The sequence below is a fragment of the Xenopus laevis genome, chromosome 1L, assembly GCF_017654675.1.
Source record: "Xenopus laevis strain J_2021 chromosome 1L, Xenopus_laevis_v10.1, whole genome shotgun sequence".
Classification (NCBI taxonomy): Eukaryota; Metazoa; Chordata; class Amphibia; order Anura; family Pipidae; genus Xenopus; species Xenopus laevis.
This window is the reverse complement of record NC_054371.1, coordinates 10,908,334-10,922,568: the sequence shown is the minus strand read 5'-3', so window position 1 is coordinate 10,922,568 and position 14,235 is coordinate 10,908,334. Positions and strand designations below refer to the sequence as shown.

The 14,235-nt window shown below is 45.5% G+C and overlaps 1 protein-coding gene across 2 annotated transcripts; it reads right to left on the bottom strand.

The window, feature by feature from the left end:
* Window positions 1-643: 643 nt before the first annotated feature.
* lyrm2.L (LYR motif containing 2 L homeolog) lies at window positions 644-13,984 on the bottom strand. Of its 2 annotated transcripts, none has more exons than XM_041586884.1 (3): window positions 13,836-13,984; window positions 10,334-10,474; window positions 644-893 (listed from the first exon to the last, which is right to left on the bottom strand). In XM_041586884.1, the coding sequence occupies exons 1-3, from the start codon at window positions 13,890-13,892 to the stop codon at window positions 645-647; spliced, it is 447 nt and encodes a 148-aa protein (XP_041442818.1). In that variant the 5' UTR covers window positions 13,893-13,984; the 3' UTR covers window position 644. The 2 variants fall into 2 exon arrangements, with proteins under 2 accessions (XP_041442818.1, XP_018082852.1); XM_018227363.2 differs by lacking the exon at window positions 644-893 and adding an exon at window positions 9,807-10,173 and having other exon boundaries at window positions 13,836-13,979.
* Window positions 13,985-14,235: the final 251 nt, after the last annotated feature.

Genomic DNA, 14,235 nt, shown 5'->3' with positions numbered 1-14,235 from the left:
CCCATTTGAATTATTGTATTATTGGGGGCGCATGGCCCCTCCCCAAACGCATTGGCCTGTGAAAAACTCAAGGGTGGCCCCCATGAAATTTGCAGAGATAAACAGCTGGGTTGACATTTCTGGTCGATTCACATCTGATGTGTATCTCTCTGGCAGAGATCACCAACCAGGAGCGTGCAGAACAAAAAATGGAGTGGCTCCTGCTGGGGGATGCCCCACATGGGACCCCAGCCTGTTTCATGTTAATGGTGCTCAGTTTAGTTCTTCTTTAAAAAAAACAAAACAAAAAAAAAAAACGACTACTGTGGGATTCGATACCACAGACATGCTGATCTGTCCCTGGAATCGATTCCCAGGAAAGCTTAAGCAATTATTAATATAGATTTTGAACCTATTGATCACATTTTCCAATCAATTGTATTGGATTGTTAGATCTCTGCTCTAACAATGGAAAGCTTAAAAAAATCATTGTGATCCCAAAAAATAACAGAAAAAAATTAAATGTGTTCGTACCTGAAAAAGTGCAGCAAGACAAAGCTCAGCGGTGCAGAAAGTGAAAAATAAATTGTAGAGGGTGAAAAAATGTAATTTAAACCTGCGATTGACCTTTCATAAAAAAATACTGCTAGTACAAAAACACGAATTCAGCTTGAAACTATATTTTGGGGCAGTACAACAACAGTGGGGGGCCACAGATGAATGTACTTTTCCTTTATCAGATGGAGCCCCAGCTTTCCTGTCTTGCCAGGGCCCCACGTCTCTAAGGCAGGCTCTGCTCGTAGAACTGGGAAACATGATACGGTCGCATTTCTTATTAGGAACAGCCGTCTATAGATCCCGGTAGAAAAGATTTGGTTTTGTGGTTGGCCGAGTCCATGCGGAGAATTGGAATTCTGTGCATTAAAAAAAAAGAAAAATCTGTTTATTTAATTCTCCTTGAAATATTCTGCAGGGGATATGGAAAATGTAAATCTCCCAATCAAGGCGGTTACTAAAGTTCAGCAAAGAATTATAGAACATAACTGAAATATTTTACAAGTAAGAATCGTCTCCTTGCTAAGAACCAAACTCACCATATTCGATCTCTCATTTCCTCGGCCATCCTATGTCACTTCTTCTCTTCTCTGCATGTTCCTTCCTACATTACCAAGGCACCCCTAGTCTTCTCTTCATGGTCCTTCCTACAGAACTGATGCACCCCAGTCTTCTCTTCAAGGTCCTTCCTACAGTACAGCTGCACCAATAATCTTTCCTTCGTGGTCCTTCCCTTTGTGGTCCTTCCTATAGTATAGCCATACCCCTAATCTTCACTTTGTGGTCCTTCCTATAGTACAACACCATACCCATAATCTTCTCTTCATGGTCCTTCCTAAAGAACTGATACACCCTAATCTTCTCTTCATGGTCCTTCCTAAAGAACTGATACACCCTAATCTTCCCTTCAAGGTCCTTACTACAGTACAGCTGCACCAATAATCTTCCCTTCGTGGTCCTTCCTATAGTATAGCCATACCCCTAATCTTCACTTTGTGGTCCTTCCTATAGTACAACACCATACCCCTAATCTTGTCTTCATGGTCCTTCCAACATAACTGATGCACTCCTAATCTTCTCTTCATGACCTGCCTACAGAACTGATGCACCCCTAATCTTCTCTTCATGGTCCTGCCTACAGAACTGATGCCCCATAAATCTCCTCTTTGTGGTCCTTCCTATAGTTCAATACCATATCCTCTTCTCTTCATGGTCCTTCATACAGAACTGATGCTCTCCTAATCTTCTCTTTGTGGACCTTCCTAAGTACAGCCAAAACACTAATCTTCACTTCATGGTCCTTCCTTCAGATCTGATGCACCCCTAATCTTCTCTTCGTGGTCCTTCCTAAAGAACTGATGCACAGCTAATCTTCTCTTCATTGCCCTGTCTAAAGAACTGATGCACCCCATATCTTCTCTTCGTTGCCCTGTCTAAAGAACTGATGCACCCCTAATTTTCTCTTCATGGCCCTGCCTACAGAACTGATGCCCGCTAAATCTTCTCTTTGTGGTTCTTCCTATAGTACAACACCATACCCCTAATCTTCTCTTCATGGTCCTTCCTAAAGAACTGATGCACCCCTAATCTTCTCTTCATGGTCCTTCTTATAATACAGCCGCACCCCTGATCTTTTCTTCATTGTCCTTGCTAGAGAACTGGTGCACCCCTAATCTTCTCTTCATGGTCCTTCTTATAATACAGCCGCACCCCCTGATCTTTTCTTCATTGTCCTTGCTAGAGAACTGGTGCACCCCTAATTGTCTCTTCATTGCCCTAGCTAAAGAACTGATGCACCCCAAATGTTATCTTCATGGTCCTTCCTATAGTACAGCCGCACCCCTAATCTTTTCTTCGTGGTCCTCTCTAGAGAACTGATGCACCCCTAATCTTCTCTTCATGGTCCTTCCTACAGTTCAGCCGCACCCCTAATCTTTTCTTCATGGTCCTTCCTACAGTACAACCGCACCCCTAATCTTTTCTTCGTAGTCCTTGCTAGAGAACTGATGCAGGTCAGGCGGTGAACACAAAAAATATATAATATATATAATAAAGTTGCATTTAAGTTGCTGAGACTCTAACTATGTGATAAAACAGAAAGGTTATCAGTTTAATCTCCCCTTCAAATAAACATTTCATGTGTTTCCTGATACAGAGAGCCACTGAATTCTTTACCTTTCAGGAAAAAATCTTTGGGTCTGATTTATGGGCCCAAACCTGTTCCTGTCTCACAGGAAAACATGTAGTTGCATAAGATGCTGTAACTGCTCTCTTTGCACTTGATTTGCACTCTAATGGCAATTGCAACTAGTGCAACTCTGACACGGGACTAGAGCAATCACCACAGTCACTCCCCATTCCAACAAATAAGGTTTATGTGTGAAATACAGCTCATAATAGTTGCACGACAGTGTTCCCTGTATCTATCTGGCAGTACATTGGTAAAGCCCTTAGTACCTACCCTACCCGGGTTCTAAGAGAGCTTAGTTCAGGTTTAGACCAGCCCCTATTTCTGATTTTCTCAGATTCACTTTCATCTGGTATGGTGCCTATGGATTGGAGAAAAGCTGATGTTATTTCAATATTTAAAAAAGGATTACGATCTCAGCCTGGCAATTATAGGCCAGTAAGCTTGACATCTGTGGTGGGCAAATTATTTGAAGGCTTGTTAAGAGATCACATTCAAAATTTTGTCCTAGTGAATGGCATTATGAGCAACAATCAGCATGGCTTTATGAAGGATAGGTCATGTCAGACAAATTTGATTGCTTTTTATGATGAGGTAAGTAAGATTCTGGATAGTGGGGGGCGGTAGATGTGATCTATTTGGATTTTGCCAAAGCGTTTGATACTGTGCCCCACAAACGACTGCTTTCTAAACTAAGGTCTGTTGGGCTTAATGAAGTCGTTTGCACATGGATAGGAAACTGGCTACAGGATCGGGTACAGAGGGTGGTTGTTAATGGGACATTCTCTACTTGGAGTAAGGTTCTTAGTGGGGTCCCCCAGGGCTCAGTATTGGGTCCACTTTTATTTAACTTGTTCATTAATGACTTAGGGGAGGGTGTTGTAAGTAATGTATCAGTGTTTGCAGATGACACAAAACTATCAGCCCAATTAATTCCATCCAGGATGTGGCACTTGCAACAGGATCTTGACTAACTGGCAATCTGGGCAGCTAAGTGGCAAATGAGATTCAATGTTGATAAATGTAAAGTCCTGCACCTGGGATGTAACAATATCCACTTATACCCTTAATGGGACTGCACTAGGCAAATCCATAATGGAGACGGAGCTTGGAGTCCTTGTAAATAATAAACTTGTCTGTAGCAAGTAATGCCAGTCAGCAGCATCAAGGGCAAATAAGGTCTTGAGTTGTATTAAATGGGGCAGAGAGTCACGGGAGGAGGGGGTCCCACTGTATAGAGCACTGGTAAGGCCCCATCTAGAATATGCCCTACAGTTTTGGTCTTCATCACTCAAACAGGACATTATTGTATTAGAGAGGGGACAGAGAAGGGCAACTAAGCTGGTAAAGGGAAAATCTTAGCTATGAGGAAAGACTGGCCAAATTGGGGATGTTCACTCTGGAGAAGAGGCGCTTAAGGGGAGATATGATAACTATGTATAAATATATAAGGGGATCATATAATAATCTCTCTAATGATTTATTTACCAGTAGGTCTTTCCAGCTGACACAAGGTCACCCATTCCGATTAGAAGAAAAGAGATTCCAGCTAAATATTGGGAAGGGGTTTGTTACAGTGAGAGCTGTGAAGATGTGGAATTGTCTCCCTGAATCAGTGGTACAGGCTGATACATTAGATAGGTACAAGGAAGGGTCGGATGCTTTATTCACCAGTAGCTCCTCCCAGCAGACAGGAGGGAGCCAATGAGATTAGAGGAGGGAAAGGGGTGTTACAGGGAGAGCTGGGAAGTGAATCAGTGGTACAGGCTGATACATTAGATAGGTACAAGGAAGGGTCGGATGCTTTATTCACCAGTAGCTCCTCCCAGCAGACAGGAGGGAGCCAATGAGATTAGAGGAGGGAAAGGGGTGTTACAGGGAGAGCTGGGAAGTGAATCAGTGGTACAGGCTGATACATTAGATAGGTATAAGAAGGGGTTGGATGGTGTTTAGCAAGTGAGGGAATACAGGGATATGGGAGATAGCTCATAGTACAAGTTGATCCAGGGACTGGTCCCATTGCATCTTGTAGTCAGGAAGGAATTATTTTCCCCTCTGAGGCAAATTGGAGAGGCTTCAGATGGGGTTTTTGCCTTCCTCTGGATCAACTGGCAGTTAGGCAGGTTAAAAAAAGTTAAAAGGTTGAACTTGATGGACGTGTGTCGTTTTTCACCCTCACTAACTGTGTTACTATGTTACCCGCTGCGTTGGTGCATTAGAAGACTTACCTTCCATTTGAAAAGGGAAAACTGGGTAATTTTAGGCCACGCCCCAGTTACTTCCAGACAGTGGAAACCCCATGAATGAACATGAAGCAATGCCCCCAGTTACTGCCCCAGATATAGTTAGGGATGGAGAACCCCATGAATGAGCCGGTGCCCCCAGTCCATGAGAAATAATAGAACTATTATAAGTGGATTTCCCTGTTGCCCTAATGATATTATTGCTTTATTCTATTTCTGGTGATGATCTCTTATCCCTTTGTTCTGCAGGAAACACTCATATCCTCTATAGCCAATGGGGCAGCTCCAGCGCATCCACTGCAACGCAACCGGCTGTTTATAGTCCGCATTTCTGCAGCAACAATCGCCCCCACCCCATATCACAAATTCCATACATGAGAAGGTGGGTGCCATTCCAGGCCAGGGGGAGACCCCTCAATATGGGAATGTTTGGCTGATGGGGCATGCTGGGAGTTGTAGGAATGATGATGTGATCTATTATATAATAACAATATTTACCCAGTGTAATAATTCTTGTACCAAGAGTCGTATGCCCTTTATGAGATCGGGGGCCCTCCCTTACTGCATATATGTCCTTCCACCATTCGGACAGTTAATATCAACCTGTGGGTAAAGCTGCTGAATTACAACTCTTAGTAACTGGCTGCCATTAGGATGCTGGGAGCTGTAGTTGAAGAGATCCATAGGAGATGCTTAGACTGTAAGCTCCACTGAAGCAGGGGCTGATCCAGACTTTCTTGGGCCCTCAAGTCTGTCAGTGAATTCCTTGCCAGCATCACAGCTTTCCTCTGGACCAATCAGAAGCATGTTTTTCTCCTGCCGCATCACAGCATGGTGAACCTCTGTCCAATCACAGCGCAGTGTGCTCTTGCTTCATGTCCAACGTCCGAAACACAAATAACCCCCAAGCTTTCTACACTAAGGATATCAGCGGAACCTCACCCCATACCCTTTGAATATTGATGACCCTAGGAATGATGGGACATTGTATAGATATACTCCCTGTAACCTTCTCATGTCTGATTGGGCTCTATACTGGCAGAACAAGTGGTAGCAGGGTGCCGGGAGTTGTGGAGAGAAGAGGATGGGGGGAGAGGTAAGGTGGGGTTTATAAAGTGAGGGCAGACATGAGAGTGGAATGAGGAGAGGGGTACCATTAACATTACAGCATACCTCCCAACTGTCCCTTTTTCGGAGGGACGGTCCCTCTTTTGACAGCTCAACCCGCAGTCCCTCATTTGTACTGGAAAGTCCCTCTTTTCTCTGCACTGAACAGCCAGAAAAAGAAACAAAGTTTCTCACTTAATTGGCTTTTAGCAGAGAGCCCAGAACAGCTAACAGGTGCAAATAAGATACTTTGTAACAATTTTGAGACACAAAAACACAGTTTAGATAAGGAGAAATATTTTTAAACTTTCATAACCCGACAAATTTTGTAAAACAAACATGGTAATTAGGGGGTGTGGCCACAGAAAGGGGTGTGGTAAAAAAATTGCTGCGCTACGTGCGGAAAAAAATTTTTTGTCCCTCTTTTTACCTCCAAAATTTTGGGAGGTATGATACAGGCTGCAGCACATGGGAGAGTGAAGGGCTGGAGGTGAGAGGGTTAAATAAGCAGCGAGTTGCATCACATCAGGAAGCCCTGGGCCTCGCCCTTAGAAGAGAATTGTTCAGCTGCTCTCGGACTCTTCCTCTCAGGACGTCCGCTGCATTTCTCTGTGCCGCTTCCACTTCCCCATCCCTTATTTACACCCATTTCCTTATATTACACCCATTCCCTCTTGGGGCCCAGGAGAGACTACTTGACCTTTTATTTGGGGGGTGACCAGCCTTGAGCCTTGCTAGCGTTGCCACCTCACCCCTTTAAGGGCTCTTACTCACTGGCGTTTTGACCTGCGCTCCCCTGCGTTCCGTTTTTTGGCGTTCAGCCGCAGGAATAGACGCATGTCATTATTTCAAATGGGGCTGTACTCACACAGGCGCGTGTAGGCGCCGAACGCAGGTTGCGACGCAACATGCTGCATTTTTCCTGCGTTCGGCGCCTACACGCGCCTGAGTGAGTACAGCCCCATTTGAAATAATGACTTGCGTCTATTCCTGCGCTCCCCTGCGGCTGAACGCCAAAAAACGGAACGCAGGGGAGCGCAGGTCAGAACGCCAGTGAGTAAGAGCCCTAAAACTGAACACATATGGAATGCACAGCCTGCTAATTAACAATTCATTTAGATGCACGGCTGCATATAAATCAGTTCAGTCTGCAGCATGCATCTAAATTGCTAATTAGCAGGCTGTGGATTCCATATGTGTTCTGTTTTAAAGGGGTGAGGTGGCAACGCTAGCACTTGCCCTTCTCTGCTTCCCTTGTCCCTGTTTCTCCTCCCAGCACCCCCAGTCACTTAGCCTACTGGACATGGAAACTTAACTTGTTTTTTTTAACCTCACCCTTTTAATCCTCTGTGTGCCCTCATACTGCCAGTAAACACACAGCGGGATGGCCCCGATTCAATGTAGGAGAGACTGTGCTAATTGCAGGGTTCTGACCCTAATGACAGATTAGCCGGGGGCAGTGACCAGAGATATTCTCTAATCTCAGCACAAGTGCCCTGGCCACCTGCTACTGGCCAAAGGGAGGAGAACAGCAATTATCTGTAACTACAGGGAACAGCTGAACTAACTATTCCGAGACAGCCCTGCTGAATATCAAAACATAAACCTGCGTGCTGTTATATCTTCTGGGGTTGTATGTATAACGGAAAATGTACCCCCTACTGTAAATGATAAGGATATTATAAGTCACTGAGGGGTTGTTCTGTGACCATATAAAGGCACAAGGCTGCAGGCTGAGTTATACAGGGAACTCTGAGTATCACTCATGTATTATAAGGGATAATGTACCCCCTACTGTAAATGATAAGGATATTATAAGTCACTGAGGGGTTGTTCTGTGACCATATAAAGGCACAAGGCTGCAGGCTGAGTTATACAGGGAACTCTGAGTATCACTCATGTATTATAAGGGATACTGTACCCCCTACTGTAAATGATAAGGATATTAGAAGTCACTGAGGGGTTGTTCTGTGACCATATAAAGGCACAAGGCTGCAGGCTGAGTTATACAGGGAACTCTGAGTATCACTCATGTATTATAAGGGATAATGTACCCCTACTGTAAATGATAAGAATATTAGAAGTCACTGAGGGGTTGTTCTGTGACCATATAAAGGCACAAGGCTGCAGGCTGAGTTATACAGGGAACTCTGAGTATCACTCATGTATTATAAGGGATAATGTACCCCCTACTGTAAATGATAAGGATATTAGAAGTCACTGAGGGGTTGTTCTGTGACCATATAAAGGCACAAGGCTGCAGGCTGAGTTATACAGGGAACTCTGAGTATCACTCATGTATTATAAGGGATAATGTACCCCCTACTGTAAATGATAAGGATATTAGAAGTCACTGAGGGGTTGTTCTGTGACCATATAAAGGCACAAGGCTGCAGGCTGAGTTATACAGGGAACTCTGAGTATCACTCATGTATTATAAGGGATAATGTACCCCCTACTGTAAATGATAAGGATATTAGAAGTCACTGAGGGGTTGTTCTGTGACCATATAAAGACACAAGGCTGCAGGCTGAGTTATACAGGGAACTCTATCACTCATGTATTATAAGGGATAGTGTACCCCCTACTGTAAATGATAAGGATATTAGAAGTCACTGAGGGGTTGTTCTGTGACCATATAAAGGCACAAGGCTGCAGGCTGAGTTATACAGGGAACTCTGAGTATCACTCATGTATTATAAGGGATAGTGTACCCCCTACTGTAAATGATAAGGATATTAGAAGTCACTGAGGGGTTGTTCTGTGACCATATAAAGACACAAGGCTGCAGGCTGAGTTATACAGAGAACTCTGAGTATCACTCTGTATTATAAGGGATAACCTATCCTGCTCCGCAGTGAATGGGTTAACAGTCTCTGACATTTGGCCACACCCAGACTGGGTTAATGTCTGTATCTCACACTCCAGTATATACCAGTTTGTGCCAAGCTCCATCCCTCGGACTTGGGAGAGAAAGCTGAAATTCCTGCCATATTTTCGCTCTGGAGAAAACTCCTTTATTTTGTTACATTGAGCGGAGAAGCCGTTTCTCTGATATTTCGGGGTGCGGCTCTTTATCAATCAGTTATTCCAAGTATTTATATTACATAAGGGACTCTCTATAAGGAGCACAACTGCGGCACAAGTGCTGGAGGGCCAATCCTGAGATCAGTAAACCCAGGGGAATCCTCCAGTAACTGCCAATTGTGCCTCCTGAATGCCACGTATGTCCTCCTTCCATGCGACTGTCTGTGCACTCTATACAGGCCAAGCTGACAGTTGGTGCTACTAACCAGTTTCTCCCATCCTCCAGTACATTCATTTCTCCTCCATTCTTCCCACTAAAATGCTGGGGGGGGGGGGGGGCTGCCAACAGATGGAAGAAATAATGCAGCAGAGTAACAATGATTACATTAGGGGGCCCCTCCATCTGCTTCAAGTGTTGGGAGATAATAACAGCTCCCCAGATCTAAGCGTCAGCCTTGTGTTCCCTGTAAGACTAATGGGTTGTGTATCCCATGTGGTGCCCCCCTACTCTCCCTTATAAACACTTTAGGGTCCCACAATCAATGTTCTCAGATATGAAATCTATACAGCGCCTCTGCTTCATCTCCTCCCCAACATCAGCGGACTCTAGTGCTACACTGCCACCTTGTGGTGAGACGGGTAACAGGGCGGGGAGCTTTCATCATCAGCATAGGAAAAGGGTTCTTTGTATAAGAGCAGACAAATAATAGAATATGTTGATTTTATTAGCAATAAATAGAGGCGTATGGAGGTGCTGAGTGTATTTACAGGACATTGATATGATTGGATGTTGCTGGAGGGCCACAATCAGAAAAAAGGGCCCGTGTTTCTTTGCCGCCTCCCCCCTCAGCTTGCTCTTGTCTAATGTATCCTCCAGCTGTGGACCGGCCAACCAATAACAATGCAGCTATACATGGAGCTGCACTCCCTTCAGCAGCAGCCAATGGTGAAACTGCTGACTCACGTCCAATCTCATTGGTTGCCACCTTGGGGCTAGGATTTGGCTAGCTGGAGGGCCCGCTCTAATTCCTGCAGCTGCCTCTGTCCTTGAGTGATCATCATGCGGATGGCAATCTGTAATAAGTGAAAGATGTTGTAGAACTACAACCAATAGCTGCATTGGCAGGAGTGCTGCTGAGAGTTGTAGTTGATTAGACTGTTAGCTCTGAGCAAGGCCCCCTCCTCTATCACTCTCTCTCTCTCTCTCTATATGAAATAACATGAGGACTCTCACCTCCTCCGAGGCCCCTTTATTCCTCCTGAACTCCTCCCTGGCCCATTCCTGCATGTAACGTTGATCTGCAACGTCGGGGATCTGTCGCACGGCTCTCAGTATTCTCCTGTACAGTCCCAGCACCTGCTGTCTGACCAGGAACTGACGGAGAGAGCAACATCTTTAGCCATGAAACCCAACAGTGCCCACAGACTCCTCCCCTCCCAGCTGTCAATGGGACTGTCCTGCAGGGGGCGTGGCAGCAGTCTGATGAGAGAAATTCCTCCCCCTCCCAGCTGTCAATGGGACTGTCCTGCAGGGGGCGTGGCAGCAGTCTGAGAGAAACTCCTCCCCCTCCCAGCTGTCAATGGGACTGTCCTGCAGGGGGCATGGCAGCAGTCGGATGAGAGAAACTCCTCCCCCTCCCAGCTGTCAATGGGACTGTCCTGCAGGGGGCATGGCAGCAGTCTGATGAGAGAAACTCCTCCCCCTCCCAGCTGTCAATGGGACTGTCCTGCAGGGGGCGTGGCAGCAGTCTGACATCATCCCATGGCCACACGTTAAACATTAAAGGAAAACTATACCCCCAAAATGAACACTTAAAGGAAAACTATACCCCCCAAACAATGTAGGTCTCTATAAAAAGATATTGCATAAAACAACTCATATGTAAAATCCTGCTTCATGTAAATAAACCATTAACATAACAATATACTTTTCTAGTAGTATGTGCCATTGGGTAATCATAAATAGAAAATTGCCATTTTAAAAAAATAAGGGCCGCCCCCTGGGATCGTAGGATTCACTGTACTCACAAACATACCAACAAACCATACATGTTATGTCACATGAGCCAATTAACAGACAGAGTTGTGTCGTTTGCTTCCACACTTCTTCCTGTTACAGTTAGAGTTGTAGTATTTCTGGTCAGGTGATCTCTGAGACAGCACAGAGACCATCACGAAATGGTGGCTCAAGGCAAGAGATGTAAAAGGGCAATATTTACTTAAATATATATTCCAGTTTGGTAAGATTCTTTAATATGCCACTTAATATGATATGAACTATCTGTTGCTTAAGTATTCATTTTGGGGGTATAGTTTTCCTTTAAGCAACAGATAGTTCATATCATATTAAGTGGCATATTGAAGAATCTTACCAAACTGGAATATACATTTAAGTAAATATTGCCCTTTTACATCTCTTGCCTTGAGCCACCATTTTGTGATGGTCTGTGTGCTGCCTCAGAGATCACCTGACCAGAAATACTACAACACTAACTGTAACAGGAAGAGATCACCTGACCAGAAATACTGCAGCTCTAACTGTAACAGGAAGAGATCACCTGACCAGAAATACTGCAGCTCTAACTGTAACAGGAAGAGATCACCTGACCAGAAATACTGCAGCTCTAACTGTAACAGGAAGAGATCACCTGACCAGAAATACTGCAGCTCTAACTGTAACAGGAAGAGATCACCTGACCAGAAATACTGCAGCTCTAACTGTAACAGGAAGAGATCACCTGACCAGAAATACTGCAGCTCTAACTGTAACAGGAAGAGATCACCTGACCAGAAATACTACAGCTCTAACTGTAACAGGAAGAGATCACCTGACCAGAAATACTGCAGCTCTAACTGTAAAAGGGAGAGATCACCTGACCAGAAATACTGCAGCTCTAACTGTAACAGGAAGAGATCACCTGACCAGAAATACTGAGCTCTAACTGTAACAGGAAGAGATCACCTGACCAGAAATACTTCAACTCTAACAGGAAGAAGTGTTGAAGCAAAAGTCACAACTGTCTGTTAATTGGCTCATGTGACCTTACATGTATGGTTTGTTGGTATGTTTGTGAGTACAGTGAATCCTACGATCCCAGGGGGCGGCCCTTATTTTTTAAAATGGCAGTTTTCTATTTATGATTACCCAATGGCACATACTACTAGAAAAGTATATTATTATGAAAATGGTTTATTTACATGAAGCAGGATTTTACGTATGAGCTGTTTTATGCAATATCTTTTTATAGAGACCTACATTGTTTGGGGGGTATAGTTTTCCTTTAAGTGGGCCACTGGCCCAAACATAGCTCCACTGAACTGATAGAATCAATCCTTGATGTTCCTGGACTACAACTCCCAGCATGCTTTAACCTTGTTAATAGACTGGAGTATGGTAGGGTTGCCATGTTGGTGGTTTCCCAGCCAAGTTGGGCTACTAATTAGTACAAACTACCAAGGTACAGATTTGGGCTACTTTTTGGGCCTTTGTCTGGTTTGTACTTAGGAAACCTGTCAAAGTTTGTTCTTGCCCTAATGTGCCAAGCCTGTGTCTCCCAATGCATGTTGGGTAATGTAGTTTTTGCCAACTTGAATGTAAGGCTACAATACCCAGCATGCAATGGGACGGACTTGTGTATTTTTTAGACTTTTTTCACTGCACATATTGTCCTAATGTTGGGATACTGTTGAAGTCCTCTTGGCTAGTGTTGAGCTGGTGTTGGGTTAGTGTCGGGCTAGTGTTGTGTTGGGCTAGCGTAGGGCTAGTGACAGGCTGGTGTCCGGCTAGCGATGGATTGGTGTCAGGCTAGCGATGGGCTGCTGTCGGGCTAGTGATGGGCTGCTGTCGGGCTAACGATGGGCTGCTGTCGGGCTAGTGATGGGCTGCTGTCGGGCTAGTGATGGGCTGCTGTCGGGCTAGTGATGGGCTGCTGTCGGGCTAGTGATGGGCTGCTGTCGGGCTAGTGATGGGCTGCTGTCGGGCTAACGATGGGCTGCTGTCGGGCTAGTGATGGGCTGCTGTCGGGCTAGTGATGGGCTGCTGTCGGGCTAGTGATGGGCTGCTGTCGGGCTAACGATGGGCTGCTGTCGGGCTAGTGATGGGCTGCTGTCGGGCTAGTGATGGGCTGGTGTTGGCACTTGAAAAAGTGTATGTAAGAACTGAAACATGTTGTGTAGTAGTCTTTAATAAATCACAGCATTTTGCTACTTTGGAGTGCTCTTACTATATTAAATGCTAGTAACTAGTGATGGGCTGGTGTCGGGCTAGTGATGGGCTGGTCCTGGGCTAGTGATGGGCTGGTCCTGGGCTAGTGATGGGCTGGTGTCGGGCTAGTGATGGGCTGGTGTCGGGCTAGTGATGGGCTGGTGTCGGGCTAGTGATGGGCTGGTGTCGGGCTAGTGATGGGCTGGTCCTGGGCTAGTTTTGTAGTGAGGTCTGAAAATGAGAGCTGGAGAGCCTGGGGTATATAAGGACAGTATAAATGTATATCGCACAGTAAGTGTAAGAAATCAGGGTTCAGGAATCAGAGAAGCAACACTAGGAGACTTTCAGAACTACTGTGACTCCCACAATCCTCCATCAGCCCCGCCCCCAAACTGACAGTCAGGAGAAGTGGAGGCCACAGTTGGGCGCTGTATCCCGAGGAAGCCGCGTGTTTCCCCTTTGCAGTTAAATGAAGCGACTCCGGAGCCCCGCGCTGACATAATCCCGGTAACCTCCGCGCCCACTGACTGACCTGTCGGAGAGAGAGAGCCGCGGGAGGGAGCCGAGATCCCATCACCTTCAGCTTCATAAACCAGCCGCGTCCGCTCAGGACAACGCCCTCTGGCGGCAGGAGGCGCGAAATACACGAAGTAAGCGCGCGCGACGCTTAGAACTAAGGGCACAGATGCGTCACAGCGACCCCTGCTGGTGGGAGGAGTTAATAACAGACTCCTGAGAAGCCGGAAGTACAGAGCGTGGGAGGACATATGGGATTATATAGTGAGGGGCACAATGACTGTGTAACCTGTAGGGGAACAAGAACAACCCTAAACATTACTGGGCGCTGAGCTGTAGTTCTACAGTCCCTGCAGCAGTACTAGAGTCATTTATATTTAAGTTGTGCAAATTGTAGCTCATTCCATAAACATTGA